Source organism: Geotrypetes seraphini, chromosome 13 (genome assembly GCF_902459505.1).
Source record: "Geotrypetes seraphini chromosome 13, aGeoSer1.1, whole genome shotgun sequence".
Lineage (NCBI taxonomy): Eukaryota > Metazoa > Chordata > Amphibia > Gymnophiona > Dermophiidae > Geotrypetes > Geotrypetes seraphini.
Window position 1 is genome coordinate 59,340,899 of NC_047096.1, and position 13,613 is coordinate 59,354,511.

At 42.2% G+C, this 13,613-nt stretch overlaps 1 protein-coding gene across 2 annotated transcripts in view; it reads left to right on the forward strand.

The window, feature by feature from the left end:
* LOC117347206 (alanyl-tRNA editing protein Aarsd1-B-like) overlaps window positions 1–13,613 on the forward strand; it is a 70,760-nt gene that overhangs the window by 51,072 nt on the left and 6,075 nt on the right. For both annotated transcript variants that reach the window (XM_033917804.1, XM_033917802.1), the window contains 6 exons: window positions 546–662; window positions 3,331–3,461; window positions 4,324–4,390; window positions 7,051–7,142; window positions 10,561–10,615; window positions 13,317–13,411. In XM_033917804.1, the coding sequence (XP_033773695.1) occupies window positions 546–662; window positions 3,331–3,461; window positions 4,324–4,390; window positions 7,051–7,142; window positions 10,561–10,615; window positions 13,317–13,411 (557 nt within the window). The remainder of the gene's footprint in view (window positions 1–545; window positions 663–3,330; window positions 3,462–4,323; window positions 4,391–7,050; window positions 7,143–10,560; window positions 10,616–13,316; window positions 13,412–13,613) is intronic.

Genomic DNA, 13,613 nt, shown 5'->3' on the forward strand with positions numbered 1-13,613 from the left:
AGGATTACTGCACAGGTCCTGGACCTGTTGGGCCGCCGCGTGAGCGGACTGCTGGGCATGATGGACCTCAGGTCTGACCCAGCAGAGGCATTGCTTATGTTCTTATGACAGCCTCGCAAAGAATGGCTGACAAGCTCTCCCCCCCCCCCAAGTATGTTTGCCATCTGATATTTCAAGTCTTGTCAAAAGTCATGAATAAAATGATGAAACTGAATAATCCTGGTTGTTTTGATCGCTAATGTGTATGATTACTGACTGGCTCTTTTTTCCCTTTTATTTTTGGCAACACCAGTCTACATTTTACACCATTTATGCAGGGATGTATAGTTGTAATTCCCCTAAGAGGTCTAGGTCTGTGATGAGGTAGAAGCAGGCCTGGATCAGGGATGAGTCTGATCCAAATGCTCATATATAGAGTTGGCTGGCAACACTCTGTGAATTGTATTTCTGCCTGAGACTTCTCATTACCTCGTAGACAGTAATGGGGCTTTTTATGTGCTAGAATTGTTAAAGCTTCTCATTTTCACTGGTCCGTTGTCTTCCAGGTGAGAAGCCGTGGTTTGCCAGATGACCATGCTGGGCCAGTTCGGATAATAGATATTGAGGGTGTTGATGCCAACATGTGCTGTGGCACACATGTCTCAAACTTAAGCCACCTACAGGTATAGTTGCGATGGTTCACATACTCTCCCATGTTTTAATCTTCACTAAAAAGAAAAAATTTGATCACGTAACTTCCCCTTTTAAAAGAAAAGCATTGGTTACCAGTAAACCACAGAATTACATATAAAATTGCATTACTCACACATAAAATACTAATACACATTCTTAGAAATTCCTTATACTCCCACAAAATCTTTAAGATCCGAAGAAAAATCTTTACTAGTAGTCCCTTTGCTAAAATTCGTTTATTCAAGGAGCGATACGATTTTTTCTGTTACAGCCCCTCAAATTTGGAACTCGCTCCCGATCAATATAAGAGAAGAAAAATTCCTTAGTAAGTTTAAAAGTCTTCTAAAAAGCTGGCTTTTTAAGGACGCTTTTAACGGAATCATTTAAATTCTATTATATTAGGATACTTTACAGTCGACTAGTAGTGCTGGTAAGCAAAAATTAAGTGGGTAACCTTCCCTAAACTCTTGTTTTATTACCTATCCATTTTCTTTGTTTATGGATTGTATTTAATCCTTCAATTTTTTTTTCACTCCCTTTTTCACATGTATTGTTTTGTTAAAATAGTTCCAATTGTCTTGTCTTGTTTGGTTTTTTTAACCTAATTTTTAACTAAATGTATTTGGATTTTGCGATCAAATTAAATATTTCAATAAACTTGAAACTTGAACCCAAGTCATTGACAACAGATAAAGACCAACCTAGCCCACTTAGGAGAAGAGTTTCTAAAATAGCCACTAAAATCTTTTTTTAATTCTTTATTCATTTTATAATTCACAACAAGTGTACAGTAAAATCAAACAATTAGAACACAATATCACTTGTGTCTATCATACAACAAAAAGATATAACCCCCACCCCCTCTCACTTCCATACACAACAAAAAATATACCACATGAATATAATATCTTATCATTCATATATATTATTAATAGAAATCCAACCCCCCCCGATCCACATGTAAGAATTAAAATTGGGAAAAGTGTAAATTATTCATTATAATAATTATAATAACCTTTTTGAACTGCCAACGCTCTTTCCATTTTAAACAATAAAATCTGACAGGCCACTATTGCAGCAGTAAATGTGACGATTTAGAAAAGGCGAATGAGTTTCAGAAATCCGCGCTTGCAAATGAGGTTTGCGGAGGGTTGCCGAATTTACATGCTGGTGATAGTGATCGGCACATGTGCAGAATAGATCAGCGGAGCCGGTTTAGCGACCGTCATTAAAGGCACAGTAAGTTTTGAGAATCCGGCCCTTAGGGCTCCTTTTACTAAGCTGTGGTAGCGTTTTTAGCACGCGCTGCATATAAGCGCGGAAAAACTAACATCAGCTCTATGGAGGCATTAGCATCTAGCGTGCATGGCATTGTAGCGCAGCTTAGGAAAAAGAGCCCTTAGTCTGTCTCGGAGGTTCTCGACTCAGTCCTCGGGACACACCTAGCCAGTCAGAATGAATATGCATGAAATAGACTTGCACATAATGGAGTTATTACATGCATATTCACTAGAGCAGTGGTCTCAAACCCGCGCCCTGGGGGCTTTCGGTATGTATATCATAATCACAAAAGTAAAATAAAACAGTTTCTTGATCATATGTCTCTTTAGCTATAAATGACAATATTCTTATTAAGACTTAGCCAAAAGGAAAGATTTATAAACTATAAAGAGTTTTAGCTCATGTAAAATTGTCATTTCTTTCATAAAACATTAACCATTTTTTCTGAGACCATCCAAGTACCGTCAAATCCAAAATGTGGCCCTGCAAAGGGTTGGAGTTTGAGACCACTGCCTTAACTGTATCCATGACATCCTGTTTGTCTTTGGGAAGCAGAACCAAGATTGTGATGTCATAATGCCTCATTCCACCAATAAGAGCCAACCTCATCAGTGATGTCACAATGGCTTGATTGTCCTGTTCTCCCCTCTGCCCTTCAACCCAGCCAGCAGATTAACCGTTCCCCTTAACTCAGTGGTCTCAAATTCGCGGCTCACCAGGTACCATTTTGAGGCTCTCGGTATGTTTCTCATAATCACAAAAGTAAAATAAAACAGTTTCTTGATCATATGTCTCTTTAGCTATAAATGACAAGATTCTTATTAAGACTTAGCCAAAAGGAAAGAATTTTACCTCATGCAAAATTGTCATTTCTTTAATAAGACATTAACCATTTTTTTCTAAGGCCCTCTAAGTATCTGCAAATCCCAAATGTGGCCCTGCAAAGGGTTTGCGTTTGAGATTACTGCTCTATAGGTATCCTGAAAACCTGACTAGCTAGGTGTGTCCTGAGGACTGGCTTAAGAGCTTCTGGTTTGTCCCACTGACATTCTTCCGTTTGGAACCAATAAGCGCCCAAGCACAATGGCCAACATGCTGCTTCTCACCTATAAAAGACTCAACAGCTGCATGCAGAGCCAAATCACTGATTTCTGTTGCCCTTTAATGGTTTATAAGGATTTTGCATTTATTTCTCGACTTTTGCCAAATCGAAGCTGAAGGCAATGTACACAAGTTATTTCCCTGACCAAATGCAGTCTGAGTTGTACTTGGGGCTTTACTGCTGTCGGGGCTAGTAGAACTTTAGTGTTAAAACAGCCTGTTTCATGGCAAACAGTTGAGTAACTGCAGTCCCCTTTTTTATTTTTTTCAATTAAGGTTATTAAGATTCTTGGTACAGAGAAGGGGAAGAAGAACAAAACCAACTTGCTTTTCCTGGCGGGCAATAGAGTGCTGAAATACTTGGAGCGAAGCTACACAGTGGAAAAGACATTAACCTCCCTTCTTAAGTATGGTGCCACGATTTGTGCTTATTCTCAGAAACTCTGCCCCTCGCTTCACCTCAGTTTTCATTTGCACAGAGAAGACATGAAATAAGCGGCTTGGGGGAGGGGGGCATGTCTTTACGTGAACTGACAGGCAGAGGCCGGATGAGTGGGAAGTGCTAACAATTGAATTTTCACTAACTCTTCGGATTTAAATCAGTCGCTCTTCACTCGGGGCTCCTTTTTACGAAGGTGCGCTAGGTTTTTTAGCGCACGCGCAAAATTCTAAAAAGGAAGCGGCAGTGGTTATTGCGAGCGTTAAGGCCCTAGCACACCTTTGTAAAGGGAGCCCTCAGTGTTCATTCCCAACGTTTCAATGTGACATAATGACATTTTAAATAATGTTGTCAATACAACTAGTGCTTTCAGGGATCCTCAGACCGCCACCCGAATAATATAGCTCGATGCGGCACCAATCCTCATCGATCCCAAGAATACAGCTTGCTATGCTGCATATTCTTTGTTTGCATATTTTCTTAATACTCTGTGCATTTTATATATTTTTAATCATTTTACTTCATTTTAGTTCATCCCCTTGCCGGCGCGTTTTATGCTCCTTTTTCAAGGTCGGGGAGATACGTAACTATGTCATTCAGACTATTTACAAACAGCTGCTGCAAAACCAAGGGTCTTGTTCTTGGGCTTGGGGGGGGGGGAGGAAGTAGTCAGCCCTCTCCCACCTATACTTTATTTCCTGAAAGAGAAGCATTCTTTTTACTGGTCCCCCCCTTATTGAGTAGAACCCTCACTCCTTATGTCTGACCAGAGCAGTTATGTAGCCATGAAGACAGCGGCAAAATTAAAAAAAAAACTGTGTCTGTTTCAGAAATGGACCAGATGAACATTTGGAAGCTGTGGAGAAGATGCAGAAATCAGTTAAACTGCTACAGAAGGTACAGACACGCAAAATATTAGTGCCATTAAAAAAAAAAAAAGAGAGAGAGAAAAACCTCCGGCAGACCTAGCAGTCGGGTTTTTAGGATGGTAAAACCCAATGGAAAATAGCCAAGCAATGTAAGTGAACCAATCGCTTGGCTATTTTGCACGGTCGAATCGGAAAATGGGCAATCGAGGGGGAAAGCACGCGGTGGGCCGTTTTGTGAATCGGGTCGGATAGCAGTCATTTAGTGAATTGGGGCCTAAAGGTCTTTGGGGATACTGCTGCCTCACCCTGCCATCCTTTGTAATCCACTGAATGGGCAATTAACTCCTTTTGTTTCAGGCTTTCTATGTTCTCAAGGTAGATGGCCAGGTTCATTCAGAATTTCAATTTATAGTCCTTAGATATAATTCTTAGATTCAGAAATCAAGCCATAATTCTTAGATTCATTCAGAGTTCAGCCCAAGAAATACATTTTAAAATCCTTAGATACAATTCTTAGATTCCAGATATTCAGCAAAATGAATCATATCATGCCAAAGTATCTGAGACAGTGAAGGGTTAAGTGACTTGCCTGGAGCTGCAGTGGGAAATTAATGAAAATAAAAACAAAAATTCTCTCAAATATTAGCTATCAACAACGCAATCAATTTGTCACACGGAAGGTCTGTGCGCTAGTGCTTATGAGGAAACTTAGAATCATAAGTGGAGAAAAAATGCCTCAAGTGTACTTATGCACAAAACAACTCCTCAAAAATGCCAAAGATACTTCAAAAGATCCAAAGAAAAGGCAAAAAACAGTCTTAAGGATTCTGAGAGTGTAGAATGCTAACAAGACACCCCTAGGCAAGGTAGCATAAACCCAATAGTAAATAAAACTATAGAAATCACTAATTTTAGGGGAAGAGGCAACCTCAGTGTGGAGGATCAGCAAAGGGAGAAGAACTCCAGAGCTTCACACAAAGGGCAAAGGTACCTCACCTCTGCCTGCACACCATCATGGATTGCCTCACGTGCAGAAATCAAGATACAAATAAGTGCTAAACCACAATAGGGTGTAAGTGACACTAGGAGTGAAAAAATAGCCCAAAACACTCAAAGAACCTTCCCCAAGAAAAATCAAAAAAGAGGCCACAGCCGACTTAGCTTGAATCTGCCTTGCAAATACTTGTAGAGAACGCGATGCCGGGTTCAACCAAGCCCGGTTTCAGGAGAGTAATATCCCTTCATCAGGAACCCTTGAGTGGAGACCCTTGAGTGGCTCCAATTGATGATATCTATGTCTCCACTCAAGGGTTCCTGATGAAGGGATATTACTCTCCTGAAACCGGGCTTGGTTGAACCCGGCATCGCGTTCTCTACAAGTATTTGCAAGGCAGATTCAAGCTAAGTCGGCTGTGGCCTCTTTTTTGATTTTTCTTGGGGAAGGTTCTTTGAGTGTTTTGGGCTATTTTTTCACTCCTAGTGTCACTTACACCCTATTGTGGTTTAGCACTTATTTGTATCTTGTGCAGGCAGAGGTGATGTACCTTTGCCCTTTGTGTGAAGCGCTGGAGTTCTTCTCCCTTTGCTGATCCTCCACACTGAGGTTGCCTCTTCCCCTAAAATTATTGATTTCTATAGTTTTTATTTACTATTGGGTTTATGCTACCTTGCCTAGGGATGTCTTGTTAGCATTCTACACTCTCAGAATCCTTAGACTGTTTTTTGCCTTTTGTTTGGATCAAGTGTACTTATAGCAGCAATTTACATAAAGTAAAATACAGCTGCCTTCCTATCATAGGCAAAACAACTCCACTAATTGTTTCTTCAGACTGTCACTATGCAAAATGGAAACCCTTCGTGTGTGCATGCCAGTCACTTATCTGTACTTTGTTGAAAATGCTGCAGAGAGGTTGCTCGTGATTAAATGGACCCGCGCTCAAACAACTTTCATAATGCTCCAAAAAATCTCCAAATTCTCCAGTTTGGCAGTGGATTTCTTTGACTGGTGGGACTTTGGCACCTTCACCAGCTAAGGCAAAGTATCGCAAACTGTGAGCCGCGGCACACCAATGCGCTTTCTGAGATTTCAGGTGTGCCGCAGTACACTGGGAAGAGGAGAGGTGACTGTCTACAGAATGTGCCTCTCATGAAGAGAGGCCTGTCCTGTAAGCAATCTCCTGACGCCAGCACCTCTTCTCTCTGCCGGCCCTTCTCTCCAGCGCAGGCCCTTCTCTTGGTGCAAGGCCCATTTGAAGGGTCTTTGCGTGTGCGCTGATGGCGGCGCACTGATGTCACGCATGCGTCAGTGCACTTCTGGGTGTCTCGAGCCGAGGACACCGTGGCCTGGCTCGAAAAAGTTTGTGAGACACTGAGCTAAGGTATGATACGAGGGGAGAGAGAGGAAATGCATATCCCCCTCCCCCCCCACCCACCCCCCCCGTTCTCCTCCTGTGCTACCCCATTCCTGTGCTGGCTATGCTCCACTTTTTATTGTATGATTAATCGCGATTTAAAATTTGAATCGAAATTCAGCTCTGCTTTATACCAATGGGCCAAGAGGCACTTAGTTCATGCTAATATCTGTTAACGCGTGTTAAGATTTAGTAAAATGGCCTCGAAGTTAAGAGAATAAATCCTTTAAAACTCAGGCCCTCCATTTTTTATTTTTTATTTTTTTGCTTATTTCAGACTAACTTGAATTTACTACGAGACCTTGCTGTGTTGACAGCCCAGAATTTCAAAAGCAGTGCAGACCGAGGCTCGCTGTTTTCTTTGCACAGGTAAGATGAGGCAATCAGCATAATGTGCTCCTCTAACTCTGTCCATTTGCTAAAGTGGCGTATCATATGCTGGAGGCTGGGATAGCCCATTTAGTGTTTATTTCTAATTAGCACTGGAAGGAGCTTAAGAAAGGTCTAGTGCCTCCATGCAAGCTGGGAGTCCTTGGGGAAATTTGCAAAACACATTCATACCCTTTTAACCCTTGTGGTCTCCTACCAATATGACCCCACCAAAATTTCTGGTTTTCTGATAAAGGTGATTTTTATTTGTTTATATTTAATTTTGATTAAAGTAAAGCTGGAATTTGTTCTCTCTCCTTGTTTGAGCCTGTCCTCCTCCACTTCTTTCTCCCCCTTCTTCCAGGCCCAGAGCTGCTTTGCCTAGGGTCTGCTGGCTGAATCTGGAGGCCAGCTTACTGTTCCGGTGGGCAAAATTTCATCTTCAGGCTCTTTTCAGCGGCACATGTAGCAGGAGTGGACAATGTCCACACCGATTTCCTCAGCAGGCAGACACTGGATCCTTGAGAATGGACACCGTCTGTTGCAGCCTTCCATCCCTTTGTTCGTCACTGGGGTCGCCCAGCGTTTGATCTGATGGTGACAGCAAGAAACAAAAAGGTGGACCATGTCAGTTGAAGATCCAAGCCCATAAACATAGGTCTGGATGCTCTGGTCCAACTGTGAGCTCTTGTATATGTTTCTTCCATGGCCCATGATAGGGCGGATACTCCATAGAATTGCAAACCATCTGGGGAAAGTCATTCTCTTGGTACCAGATTGAACATGCAGACCATGGTATGCAGATCTAGCAAATCTTCAGACAGGTGCAGGTCTCAGACTGCGGGTATAGCCGGACCTTCTATCTCAGTGGTCTATGGTCATGGAAGGTCTGGATCACTTTGCTCATAAGGCATGGTTCTTGGGTGCTCGGTGTTAGCGCACAAAGGTAGTGATTGCTGCTCTTCTCATAGTCAAAAAAGCCTACAATGGTTTCTGCTTAGGCTAAGACATGGGAAACATTTCAGCACTGATGCATTAAGGAGAAGGTGGAGCCATTCTCTGCTCCGATCTCAGTGGCGTTAGCTTTCCTCCAAGCTGGCTCTGCTGTTTTTGATATCAGATGTCATATCACTACTCCAAAGTTTGGACAACTAGTTCACAATTGAATTTTTCCAAACTTCTTTTCTTGGGCCCTCGAAACACAGCCCATGTCGGGTCTGTGAAATTTCTATATAATCAATGTGGATAAGTTGTCAAGATCATTTGAAGCTTCTTTGCAAGAAATAAAAGAGTTAAGTCAAGAACATTGTGGTTGCCACAGTTTTTTTTGCGTTTGGATTTGCTCCTTCTTCTGTGGACAATTGGGTCTTCTTTTTTCTGTTTTCCCATCTTGATGAGAGTCTTGCAGTGGCGTCCCTCAGAGTCCAAGTAGTGGACTCTAATTTAATATTTATGAGTCACACAAACCTAAACAAGCTCTAAGCGACATAAAGAAGGAAAAGGGTAGATTGGGCAAAGAGGAGAAGTAAGGAAGGGAGAAGGGCGAGAAAAACCTAACCATACTAAGCAAAAGAACAGGTTCATAAGGTGATCTAGAAATTTAATTGTCAAAGAGTAGAGTTTTCAGTTTCTTCTGGAATTGTGCATGGTTGGCTTCTGTTCTTATTGTCTCTGTGAGATCATTCCAGATTTTGACTCCTAGGAAGGTGAACATGGATTGGAAAATTCTTCTGTACTTGAGATTTTTCGCTGAGGTGGACCATGCATCAGATAGGAGTTTGAGAGGAGCGGTTTAGTTTCCATAGATTATAAGATGTATGATGCAGGATGTTTTTAATTTTATTTGGGATGAGATGGTAGCCAGTGGAGTTGTTTGAGGTATGATGCAGGATGTTTTTAATTTTATTCGAGATGAGATGGTAGCCATTGGAGTTGTTTGAGGTATGATGCAGGATGTTTTTAATTTTATTCGAGATGAGATGGTAGCCATTGGAGTTGTTTGAGGTATGATGCAGGATGTTTTGAATTTTATTCGGGATGAGATGGTAGCCATTGGAGTTGTTTGAGGTATGTTGAGATGGAGTCATATTTTTTCAGACCGAAAATGAATCTTACTGCCGTGTTTTGTATTTTGTGGGTAAGGGTGGTGTTGATTCCCAAGTAGGCGGAGTTACAATAATCCAGTTGTGATGGATTTATGTACCTTCGGAAGAAAGTATATAGTTGGAATGGAGGGGAATTGACAAAAAGATAATTAAATTATTTTGTTGAAATTAAACCCTCAGTGTTCGCTTTACATAATGAATTATGAATTTCTTGCTGACACTGGACAGTAGGATCCCCCTCCAATTAGGTTATGTTGAGGATTTCTTTTTTGTTGAGCAGTTGCAATGTTTAACACATTTGTTATATTTTCAGAACAGAACAGAGTTGTAGTTCTGGGAATTTCCCCGTACCCTTCCTTCACATATGTTTCTATATAGGGCTATCACCTGCTTTGGTTCAAACTGAAGGGGGCAGCAGAGCCCTCCAGTGAAGGAGGAGGTGTTAAAAAGCTGGAGTGGATTCCTTCTGCATGGCTCGCGGGCATGGGGAGAATACCGTACTATCCAGAATGACACACCTATTTACTAGGAAAGATATTAGCAAGGTAAGAACCTAATCTCTTTATCTTTTGTTGTTTTGATATCTCCTCACATATTGGTGAGTGATACTGATAAGGAATTCCCTGCCTGGCAAAGGGGGGGGGTATATAAGAAATGAATCTCGCTAGGAGAGGAATTCTGGTTGTGTTCATGTGTGTGTGTGATTATATTCTGATTTCACATTGGACTGTATAATCACTGGTTGAAGTAAGGGAGGAGTGCGGAAGGAATATTTTGTAATTTGAAAAACTGAACTATATCTCTGTTAGTTTTATGTATCTTTTTTTTGCTTGTTCAATAAAAATTATTTATAAACATCGTTTTTTAAAATTTATCTCCATGCAGACATACAAGCATGAGAAAAAATACACTAATTTAGTATTCTTAATATTGTTTAGATAAAATAAATTTGACATTAGAAGCCACACAAAAACATCTCTGGATTTTGTTTCCAGAGAATGTGATGAAAGCAGTTAGCTTAGCAAGATTTAAAAAAAGGTTTGGATAATTTCCTAAAAAAAACATCTACAAGCCATTATTAAGATGGACTTGGGAAAATCCACTGCTTATTTCTAGGATAATTTGTTTTACTCTTTTGGGATCTTGCCAGGTACTTGTGACTTGATTTGGTCACTCGCTGGGCTTGATAGACCCTCGGTCTGTCCCAATATGGCAGCTCTTATGTTCTGACTTTTCCAAAAGAAGGACCTCCTCCCCACCCCACCCCAAACATACCTTTTTTTGTATTCATTTTTATTTTTTATGCCACTCAGGAAGGATGGAGATAATGAGTTTATGAACATCGTCGCCAGTGAGATTGGGCCAGAGGTGAGTGTGATGATTTCTGTGAACCCTCTCGCATGCTCTTCTTTTTCCTCAGGCTGTATGAAGTTTGGGGTGCAGTCCTGCAAATGAGACATTCCATTATCTGCCCAGTGGGTCAGAGTTTCTGGGATACTTGAATCACATTTTTATAATCATATGTGCATATTTTTCCCTGTGGAAGATTCTTCAAATTTTCAAGACAAAAATATGATAATGCTTAAACTTTGAAAATTACTCTTGGGAATTTGTGTTTTCCTTTAATCCTGCCCTTTACCACATGTATAATGAAGTTTCAAAAGTCCGCAACTAAATATGAACCCTTCCCGTCTGGACAACATTCATCATGTATAAGCTGTACACTTGACTTAGATGAGGGGGGAGGAGTTGGGGGAAGACAGATTTATAAAAAAAAAGTCTGTACCTGTTCATGAAGTACTGCTTTGGCCATGGAAATGCTTTTGAGAATTGCTTCCAAAGAGCTTTTTATAACAGGGCACTTAGGTAAAAAGTTTAGAAGGCTTCATAGAAACATAGAAAAAGCGGCAGAAAAAGGCTACAGCCCATCAAGTCTGCCCATTCCAAGTATCCCCCCCCTGAATTTACTTCCTTAAAGATCCCACAAGAGTATCCCATTTATTCTTAAAATCTGTCACGCTGCTGGCCTTTACCACCTGGAGTGGTAGTCTGTTCCAATGATCCACCACTCTTTCGGTGAAGAAGTACTTCCTGGAGTCGCCGTGAAACTTCCCTCCCCTGACTTTCAGCGGATGTCCTCTGGTGGTCGAGGGACCCATGGGCCAGAAGATATCATAGAAACATAGAAACATAGAAAAATGACGGCAGATAAGGGCCATATAGCCCATCAAGTCTGCCCACACTATTTACCCACCCTCTTAGGTCTTCTGACCTCTTAAGTATAATTGTAATTATACTGTCACTCTACTGACCTGCTCATTGTAATTATACCGTCACTCTACTGACCCGCTCATTCAAGTCCTAGTGACCCTATCCTTGGCATGACCTCGTAGGGATCCCACATGGGTATCCCATTTGTTCTTGAAGTCTGGGATGCTGCGTGCCTCGATGCGTCCCGTGATGTATTTATACGTTTCGATCATATCTCCCCGTTCTCTTCTTTCCTTGAGTGAGTAAAGTCGCAACTTCTGTAGTCTTTCACCATACGGGAGATCCTTGAGCCCCACGACCATCCTGGTGGCCGTTCGCTGAACCGACTCGATCCTTAGCACGTCCTTTCGGTAGTGTGGTCTCCAAAACTGAACACAGTACTCCAAGTGCGGCCTCACCATGGCTTTGTACAACGGCATCATAACTTCAGGTCTCCTGCTGACGAAACCTCTGCGGATACACCCCAATATTTGTCTTGCCTTGGAGGAAGCCTTCTCCACTTGATTGGCAACTTTCATGTCTTCACTAATGATCACTCCTAGATCGCGTTCCTCCGTGGTCCTAACCAAGGTCTCGCCATTTAGTACATAAGCTCTATGCGGGTTTCTCTTGCCCAAGTGCATTATCTTGCATTTCTTAGCATTGAAGCCTAGCTGCCAAGGTTTTGACCATTGTTCCAGCAGCAGTAGGTCGTGTGTCATATTATCAGGTAATGAGCTTTTGCCTACTATGTTGCAAAGTTTGGCGTCGTCGGCGAATAGTGATACCCTTCCTCTAAGTCCTTGTGTCATATCCCTTATGAATAAGTTGAATAGAATTGGGCCCAGGACCGATCCCTGCGGCACTCCACTGATCACGTCCGACGCTTCAGATGGGGTACCATTCACCACCACCTTCTGACGTCTGCCGTTCAGCCAATCCCCAATCCATGTAGTTAGAATGTCTCCTAATCCTATCGATTTTAGCTTGTAAAGTAATCTTCGATGAGGGACGCTATCAAATGCTTTGCTGAAGTCCAAATATACCACGTCTAGTGACTCTCCGGCATCCAGTTGTCTAGTAACCCAGTCAAAAAAGCTAATCAGGTTAGATTGGCATGATCTACCCCTGGTGAACCCGTGTTGGTGTGGATCACGTAGGTTTTCTTCGTCTAGGATTGTGTCAATATGCTGTTTGATCAGCGTTTCTATGAGTTTACACACTACATCCTGTTTTGGTCTGGGGCAGACCGCAGCAGAGGGAAAGTACACCAGCGATCCTCCACAGGCTGTAATTAGTTTTTAAAGTGAGACTGAGAGACCAGGGGGACCCCGGATGATGGTGGAGAGAATGGGGAAGCATGCCGACATTTGGGGGGCTCCCTGGTGTGGTAGCTATTAGAAGTACACGAAGTGAGGGAGGGGGGTCCAAAGGGAGGGGCATAGGCTGGACTGAAGGGGGGGGGGGTGAAGTAGAAGAAATAATGGGTCTGAAAACAGAGGAGAGGGAGAGAGATGGTGGACAATGTGACAGAGGGAGGGAAAAGAAAGGGAGAGAAGTTGGACCCAAGGGATGGTGTGCAGGGAGGTGGAAGAGAGATATTGGATAGGAGGCTAGTTGGGAAAAGAAAGGGAGAGATGATAGACCCTGGGGTGGTGGGAAAGGAGGGAGAGATTCAACGCTGCCCCAATGAAATTATCTAACTGTGTGTTTGTCGAATCCTGCTCTCCACACTCATTATAGGTATGCAGTTATATTTATTTCACTCCCATGCAGGAAATGGAGCCCTCTGACCTTCTCTTTCATTGTTTGTTCTCAGGAAATCCTGATATTCTTAACTGTCGGAGATGAGAAGACATCTGGGTTGTTCCTGCTGGCAGGACCAAATGAATTAGTTGAGAAACTGGGACCCAGGTACAGTATATATAAGACTACCTACATAAGTATTCGGTGGCACGTCAATTGCACCCCAACACCTGCGCGCAGGACAATTGCCTGCCGCCCTTTCCAGCGGCTCAGCAAATATCTCTCAGAGTTGTTTATCTAGCGGGGAAGCAAAATGTTCTTGTAGAAAAATTGAGCAGACTTCTTCAGTCTCACAAGTGGTCCCTCAGCA